General features: G+C 33.4%; 1 protein-coding gene across 1 annotated transcript; it reads left to right on the forward strand.

Annotated features, from left to right (window-relative positions):
• Positions 1 to 1,361: 1,361 nt before the first annotated feature.
• Positions 1,362 to 6,956, forward strand: LOC120349217 (ATP-binding cassette sub-family A member 3-like). The gene is made up of 3 exons (XM_039419180.1): positions 1,362 to 1,400; positions 2,775 to 2,873; positions 6,781 to 6,956. Exons 1-3 carry the CDS (start codon positions 1,394 to 1,396, stop codon positions 6,954 to 6,956), a joined length of 282 nt encoding a protein of 93 aa, XP_039275114.1. The 5' UTR covers positions 1,362 to 1,393.
• The last annotated feature ends 2,120 nt before the right edge of the window (positions 6,957 to 9,076 follow it).

Below are 9,076 nucleotides of genomic sequence, written 5' to 3' on the forward strand. Positions count from 1 at the left end.
TAGAAGTAGTTTACATGAAATATAATATTATTCTTCATTTTTTTCATTAGCTTCTTGAAAGTTTTATTGCATAGAATTACTATCACTAGTTACTATTGATAGTTATTTGTATATCTAGAGTGAATATGGTTTTCTCCCTCAGGGAAAGTTTGAAGCCCGAGGCGAAGCCGAGGGCAACAATTTTCCTGAGGAAGAAAAACAGTACTTTTCACTCATAATATACACAACATTTTTTCTCCCTACATTTTTTATAAAAACTTCAATAAAATAGTTTTTAAAAACGTACGTGAACAAACAATGTGTTACAACACATCTAAAAAGTAAACAGAAACAGCTGGCTTGTAATCACAGTTCTCCGTTTCAAATTCGATTAGTTTATGAGGAATATTCGTTGGCTGGTATTTTGAATAACATGGAGTAAAAAAAAAATTTTTTTAGTATAGTGATATAAATTTTGTAATAATTTTAGCATACAAACATAACTTTCATATATTGATCCAATGTCTGGTTGAGGTATTGAATTTAGTTGGTTTAATGACTACTCTATATGCTTCCTCATCTGAGCTTAGACCTTCTAACCTAGTTCAAATGTAAGTTTTTAAAATAGAGATGATACCATTTTTATTTATTTAAATGGAGTCACTTTTCCTCCCTAGGGATTTTTCTGTTTTTTAGTACCGAGAGCGAAAAAGTGACACTTTGATATTATTTATAGGAGTAAAGTAAGTAGTTTAGACAGTAGGTGGAGGAAAGTTATATTTTTATAATAGACCTGATGAAGTGGCAACGTCTAATGGTGCGGGGGGCTGCGGAGACTCATCTGTTTCAATTTCCATCGCCTGTTTTCGGACGGTCGACTATATTTTCATCGCTTGTAATGCTTTTTTGACACTTGATAAAGCTGGATTCGCATACAACAGTGACATGAACAGTGAAAATATAATTCCCACGAATATTAATTGGACTATTCGCATTCAGCCCGGTCGTTCGAGTATCAATAAACCCATTAGAATTATGGGAATTATATTCTCACTGGCATTGTTTTGTACGAATCCAGCTTTATGGGATAATACCCAAAACTAGTGTGTCAATTTAAAAAAATGTACTAGTAAATCTATTTGATAGAAAATTTCATTATTCATTTGTTGTAATCAATGTATTGAGAATGATTGTAATAATTTTGATATGGTGTTGCAGTGTCTATCATCGAACGTAGCATTTGGAGTGGCGACTTCCTACTTTGCGTTCTACGAGGAACAGGGCACGGGGGCGCAGTGGGCCGAATCACCTCCAGTCCACTCTACGGCGACAAGTTCAACCTGCTCTATGAATCTATCTGCTCCTGTTCGACACCTGTATCTACCCTCCGCTCACCTGGTATCTCGAAGCTGTCATGCCTGGTAACTCACTCTTTTTTCCCATAAAGTTTTCTCATGAGTTTTCTACATAACTGTAGTGCACGGATACAGTTGATATGTTGGGGGTGGTACTTTGATGACAGGTTGACATGGACCATGCATGTTGATAGTTTTGTGAAGAAATAAGTAAAGTCTCTTCCTTTTGAGAAATCTTGCAAAGTATGTCCCACAAAACACTGTTAAAGTTGCATACTTCGCGACTTTTTACTTTTACCTTACATATGGTATAGCTTTGGGGTTGTACCACAAAGGAAAATATGCAGAGGTCTTTGTATTGCTAAAAGAGGCAATACGGTATATAGTGGGCCTTGGATTTAATCCCCTCTGTAGAGAGATGCGTTGAGATCATTTTCGCTGCTGACGGTGCCATCGATTTACATGTTTAGAAATGATTATGCATACTGTAAAAAATAGAATGGCCTGAGACTATCTCCGATGCGCACTCCTACAACACTAGAGGCAGAGACAACTTTGCGATTCAGCCGCATAGGAGGAGCTTTTTGAGAGTAAGCCTAGTAATTCAGGCTGCAAATTTTATAATAAGCTCCCTTTACATTTAATCATGCATCCACCAGCATTCCTCTTAATAGATTTAAAGCCGACCTTCAAAACTATCTGACAGACAAAAAGCCTACCACACGGTGCACGAGTATTTTGAAGGAATCGCTACTATTTTTATTAGTAGACTATATTTTATTGTAATAATTTTACGACCTTCAACTGTTTGCTTGTGTAATAATGAGTACACTGTGTTGAAGGGATTGAATATCTATCTATCTATCATAATTTGATGAACTGTATCATATTGTTGTGATGATACTTTACATATATGTGTGGAAACTGTATCATGTGTGCGATACTATTTATTTTTATTTATTCACAATGCAAAAATATCACTAATGTAAACATTGAAAGATAAAATAATAAGGTAGTCCTTGTGCTATTTTTCTTATACGGTATCATATTGTGTTGATACTGTATCATGGTGGTGATACACATCATGTGTTGACACTGTATCATGTGTTGATACTGTATCATGTGTGGTGATACTGTATCATTTTGTGGGTGATAGTTTATCATTTATGGTGCTACCATAGAGAAATATAGGAAAGATATTACTAAACTAATAACATATATATAGTTTTGAAATCGAGTGAAAAGGTCCCTATAAAGATATGAAAGAGAAAGAGAGTGAGAGATAGGGATACATAGAGAAAGATAGAAAAAATGTTACTAAACTAATAACATATTATATAATAAGTTTAAAATCGAGTGAAAAGGTCCCGATAAAGATATGTACGATGGAGTTGGAGTTAATAGAATTTTCTATCAATTTTGTTTGGAATTTAGTTGCAGGTCTGTACGGTATTCCAAAGCCGTGGTACTTTCCTTTCACAACTTCCTATTGGTGTGGAACCACTAAAGGAGTGACGGACATCAATGTACTGAGAACAGGTATTAAATATATCAATCAATCAATCAATAGTTTATTTTTCCTTCATACAATTCATACATGAATGTAAAATTACATAGATAAATTGACAATTAACAATATAAGTAAAGTAAAATTGTATTATTATTATTAAATACGGAAAGTCCCTGAAAAGGTTAAAACCTGAGCGCAGGGCCGAGTGTTATTACTAAAACAAAATTATTTCTAAGATACATAAAATTAGTGATTCCTATTAACATCTAAATTGAAAATACAAAAAAGGGAAGTAAAAAAAAGTAAGAAAATACGAGATGATAAAATAATAAGCAGACATTCTTGAATGATTGTGAACTATCCTAGTTACAATATTACAAGAAATCACTTATCCTAGAATGTGAAGAGCAATCCATAAATCTATCTCTCTCAAAGTCTTCCATTCAATTATCTGTTATGAAAAAGTAGGTATCACATTTATAAGCTTATGAACAATATAATCAACTGTCTTCTACAAATGGATGAACTGCATTGTGTAGTTCAAAGGTAATGGTTGAGGGACGGAGATTGTAAGGCGATCTACGGAGGTTGAAAAGTCTCTATGTTTATTAATGTAATAATCAAATTCTTTATATACAGCTGCTCAACCGTCAATACATTCAATTCAATAAAAATACTGTCACTTGGAAATCGTTTAGTTTGCCCAAAATTGCCTTTAATAATGCTTTTTGGATGGTGCAATATCTTATTGAAGTGATTCGAATAAGATGCACCCAAATTTTATACCATATGAGATGATGAGATACTGAAGATGAGATAATGGTAAAATAAACTAATTTTGAAACGGCTATGTTACCCAACTGCTGATATTATAAAATTTGTTTATCCAGTGCTTGAGTTTATTACAAACCTTATCTATGTGAATATCCCATCGCAAATGCTGATCACTATAACGCCTAGATATTTAAAATAATTTTCTCTTTTCAATTTGAGCAGCCACAGCTATCGTTCGAGATTGAAAGAGTACAGTTTAAATCATGAATATGAATGTGGTCTAGATCAAGTGGTTGGCCAACCAATTGGGAGAGAAGGTCATGAAGACGCTTTTATTCGAATAAGAGTGAGAATGTGCTCATCTAACCAGGTCTTAACAGTCTCAATCCCGACTCTGCAGTTTTCTTCACCCCTCCCAAGACGGTCCGGTAACACTAAAGCGTATCATCCGCAAAAGCAAGTGTCACACAGTTTTTCAATTCAAGTTTGATTAAATCATTAATATATAGAAGAAAGAGAATCGGAGATAAAACAGTTCCTTAGGAACCCGTAATCATTCAACTGTTTAAAACTAGTTTTATTTCCTATAGTAAGGAGTTGGTATCTATTTGTAATAACTGCCAATAATTTGAGGGGTATACGCGTATGCCTATCTTTTTTAGTAATTGGGAATGTGGGATTGTATCAAAAGCTTTGGCTAGGTCCAGGAAGGTAGCTATTTTTTTTATTTTCAGTGAAGTTATTTGAAATTGTTTGGGTTAAGAGGGTTATAGAATCAATTGTACTTTTGTTCGCCTGAAATCCTATTGGTTTTTATGAATGACATTATGTTTAAGTAGGTAACGCAGTAGCCGGCTTGATCAATTTTTCAATTAGTTTAGCGATACCACTCAGCAGACTGATTGGACGGTAGTTTGTTGGGTCTTTATGATCACCAGACTTATGTAGCGGTATAATATTTGCCAACTTCAAACTATCAGGAAAGCAGCCTCCAAAAACAACGGTTAATTATTTCTGATAAGGGTTTACAATGTGAGGCCGGATAATTTTCAAACATTTATTGCTTATTCTATCAATTCCCGGAGCAGAGTTATCATTTAGAGAACTTAACACAGTAGATGTTTCATTTCAGTGGTAGGTGTTAGGAAAAAAGACATGATCTCTTATAGATTCCCTAAACTTATTCCCGCAGATGAGATGGGATTTTTGCTTTTCAATTTTTCAGCATAGTTCTTACCTACTCGGCGAAGTGGATATTTACAATATCAGCATCAATTTTGGGGGGTAGTTGATTTTCGTTTTCTTCCCAACATCTCATTTAACGTGTCCCAGACTTTCTTTACATTATTTTTATTTTGGCTAATTTTATTTTTATAATAATCACATTTACTCTGTTTCAATAATTTATTCCGCATATTCCTGTAAGCGATAAATTCATTTTGTTAAAATAACATTAAAGGTTGCTTTGAGATGCTTTTAATAATTTATCACGTTAGCAATTGACAGAACGAGACCCCTGGTGATCCAGGGTTTCAATGATTGAAATTTATGCGGAATATGCACTTTAACAGTTGCTTGTTCAATGTAACTAGTTATCTTTTCGGTGAAGAAAGCATTTGTTCGTTACATGTAAGTTTGGGTTACGTACACCTTCCCAATTCTCCTCACCATAGATAACAGTAATTTATTATAGTCAATTTTCTTATAAGAATGGACAGGTTAGCGGCTTTAAGAAAATCATTGAAAGATCAACATGAATACTGATACAAAAATGGTCTGTAATGCTTGTTTTGATAATTATTGAGCTAATTACATTATCAGGATTAAAAGTAGAGTTTTTAAAAAATATCATATTCAGTTGCAAAAAGATGAAAAATATTTCAAAATGCCACTTTCATTATTATTAGCATTTTTCGGGTTTCAATTATTGTTTCTTTGTTTGCATATTTTTGAGGTCAGGGATTAAATTCTTAATTAAGAGATTTGAAAGAATAAGACGTTGATGTTGTCAATACCACTATATTTGTCATAATAAATGTTAATTACAGAACCAGGTTTCATGACAACAACTTCCACATCTTCAGCTGGTATAGACAACATCAACGTGTTATTCTTTCAATTATGGAGAAATAACACAACATCTCATACCATACAGTCAAATCATTGAGTGATTTATGGTTCAGAAAATTGAGAGGTTGTTGATAATAAATTCAATTGTTTGGTCAAGGTTCAACCACATCAAGAAATACACTATTCCAATGATTCTTGTAATAGATTAACAACTCACTGCTCAAAGTGAAATTAATATCAGACTTGTAGAAAAAAATTGAACCATGAAATTTAAACTGTACCTATATTGATAACGGCAATATTGGCATAGTGAGGAGTTAGAGAGATTGAAGTAGAGATACATTAATGTAGCAGAAGTACATGTTGTGTTATGGGCGCCGCATTGTGAGGAGCTCGTGATAGATAGGATTTTTGCTTAAGAAAATATTATTGATAATTTTATACGAGAATGAACAGTTAATATTACATCAATAAACCTGTATCAGCTACCGTCTATAGCAGGCATTGACAAGACAGAGAATCAGCAACGTTGTTCTCCTATCTTTCTCCACTGCCATTATAACGTGCACTTCACTTTAGCCTTGCAGCATGGAATTCATAATATAAAATTCCCATTCAAACATATCTCTGTTAAATCTGTGAATTGAAATTCATAGAACATAAATTTATATTTTGGAATCTTTCTGGAAGAAATTGACAATCGCACTGTACTAACTATTGTTAGTACGGGTAATCATATTATTTTTTCAAGGAGTTTTTTTCAAAAACCTCGCCATACTTTTTGTAAATTTATCTATCAACATTCGAAGAGGCAGTTTTGGTCCTCTCTCGATCAAATTATATATCATGATCGGTGTCTCTGTTAATTGATGAAATAAACAATCAAGATAAACGAATTGTATTGTCAATTCGACAATATCTGTGTTTGAATGTGCTGAGGAATCTCAACCTCTTTGAACTAATTTCAAAAATTCGGGAATGGAATAGTAAGGGCTATAATCCTGTTCTTCCATTTCCAATCATCTTATGATTATGTATTTTTTCTTTGTTGAATAATAAAAAAAAATAATTCAGTTGTTTTTTCGGGTTTAGGCAGTATAGCGAACGAGAACTGTGAAAGCGAGCCGCTGAAACTGAAGCAGGGTATCACCATCCAGAGTCTGTCGAAGGTCTACTCAACGGCAAGGTGGGCTGTTCGTGACCTCTCACTCAACTTCTACGAGGGACAGATCACCTCGTTCCTCGGTCATAACGGAGCCGGCAACTAGCACTATGTGAGTCACGTGATCACTAATTCATCAATGAAATTATAGTAAATGTCAACGATCAGTACAAAACATTGAATGAATAGAGTATGAACGCAGCATAGTAGATGTGTCCACTCCACAGTGATATCCACGTTATGATGGCAGTGGAGAATAATAGGAGGATTGCGTTGCCGATTCTCTGCCTTGCCACTCCCTTCTATAGAGGATAGTTGATACTGGTGTATCTTATGTAATGTTCTTCTTCAAAATCAATTGTATGTTATTCGTTAAGAAAATATAATTTCCAGAATTAAATAATACATTATATTAACTGATCATTATTGTTTAAAATAATCAATTATATTCTATTCGTCAAGACAATATATATTTCCATGATTATGTAATAAATTTTCTAATTAAGATTAAATATTTTTCGCCCCACTTGGATGTAATGAGCTGGTTTTCGTGCGTCAAATGGAGGCCGAAAGTGATTGTTTTCTGACCAGGCCGGTAAAATTTTTACGCCCTAGGCGTAAAATAACCTTGAAGTCAGCTGATTCTGATTTGATGTAAACGGGTTTACAAAATAGTTTATGAAACGGAATCAGTTTATGCTTCTAGAATAGAATAAAGTATTTTGCAATAAGATACTATATTTATTTGGATGAATAAAAACAAATAAGATATTGACAGAATCCAAGGTCAGGGCAGTGGACTGTGAATGATAGTTGGTATAAATACCTACAAATAAATCTTTGAATTCTGTGCATAAAAATACTGATAGCTTGAAGTGTGGTAAGTACGCCAATAAAGACTAATGAGTCAACAAGATAAGATTTAATAATAATAAAATAATAATAGGCAGATGGCCACATACAAAAACAATGGTAAGTAGATTGAGTCGAGAAATCTGGGATAATTACCATGTGATAAAAAACGTTAGAGAAATACAAAATTTAAATGAGATTAGATCAATGACATTAATGACAATTGAAGCCTGACAATAATTGAAAAGGTAATATTAATGATACCTGAATTGCGAATATAAATTGAGTGCTATAATGAAAATTACTGCTGCAAAATTCAATCTTAATGATTTACAAGAGGAATAATAATAATGACAATGATTTACAAAAGGAATAATAATAATGACAATAAGCTGTAGATAGTGCTCAACAAATAGAATACATTAAAATATAGGCGGCATAGGCCTTCATAAATTAAATGTCAAGTTTATGTCAAGTTAATGTCATTGAGCAATTAATAGGCGTCAGTGGCCTCAGTGAATTGAATGTCAAGATAGACATCAATAGTACAAAAGGAATAATAACAAATGACAATGAGCTGTAGATAGTGCTCACAATAGAATACATTAAAATATAGGCTGCATAGGCCTTCAGTAAATTAAATGTCAAGTTAGACATCAATTGAGCAATTAATAGGCGTCAGTGGCCTCAGTGAATTGAATGTCAAGATAGACATCAATAAAACAATTAATAGGCGTCGGTGGCCTCAGTGAGTTGAATGTCAAGATAGACATCAATAAAACAATTAATAGGCGTCAGTGGCCTTAAAATATCACTTGAATTTTCTATAATATTTCTGTTTGCTACTTTCTTTGCTTCTCTTATCATTAGTCTATAGGAACTTTTTTCTCTAATATACATATATCTAATCTAAGTGTGTTTTAGAAAGAAAATACAGAAAGTCCAACCTATTTTCTGCTCTTTCAGCTCCGGAGAGAACCAATAATTGATTTTATTATAAGAATGCCTAGCGGTTCTTGAGTTAGAATTAATTTTTTTGATCATGTTGAAACTCAGATCATAATAATATAAACTGTATTCAAAAATACATCAAAGCTCGTATCAACATCACTATCATAAATAGAAACTGACCAACCTTCCTTTAACAGGTGGCATCTAAATACATTAATATTACTTTCATTTATTTTAGTGACTTTTCTATAAATCTTACTCGAGGACAACAAGCTTTTTTGAGATTTATTGAATTTTACTGAGATAAGCTGTCCTAAGTGGTCGCTGACATGGCAGTTGCTTATTTCTACACTCAAACTGTCTTGGAAGCTGGATGAGAAAACATTATCAAGACAATTGGCCCCCTAGTCGGCTCATAAACCC

Source organism: Nilaparvata lugens, unplaced genomic scaffold (assembly GCF_014356525.2).
Source record: "Nilaparvata lugens isolate BPH unplaced genomic scaffold, ASM1435652v1 scaffold8781, whole genome shotgun sequence".
NCBI classification, from domain to species: domain Eukaryota; kingdom Metazoa; phylum Arthropoda; class Insecta; order Hemiptera; family Delphacidae; genus Nilaparvata; species Nilaparvata lugens.

Excerpts from the sequence above, each read along its gene's own strand:
- LOC120349217 (XM_039419180.1), top strand. Across the intron at positions 2,874-6,780 it reads CATCAATGTACTGAGAACAG|GCAGTATAGCGAACGAGAAC; the intron begins GTATTAAATATA and ends TTTCGGGTTTAG.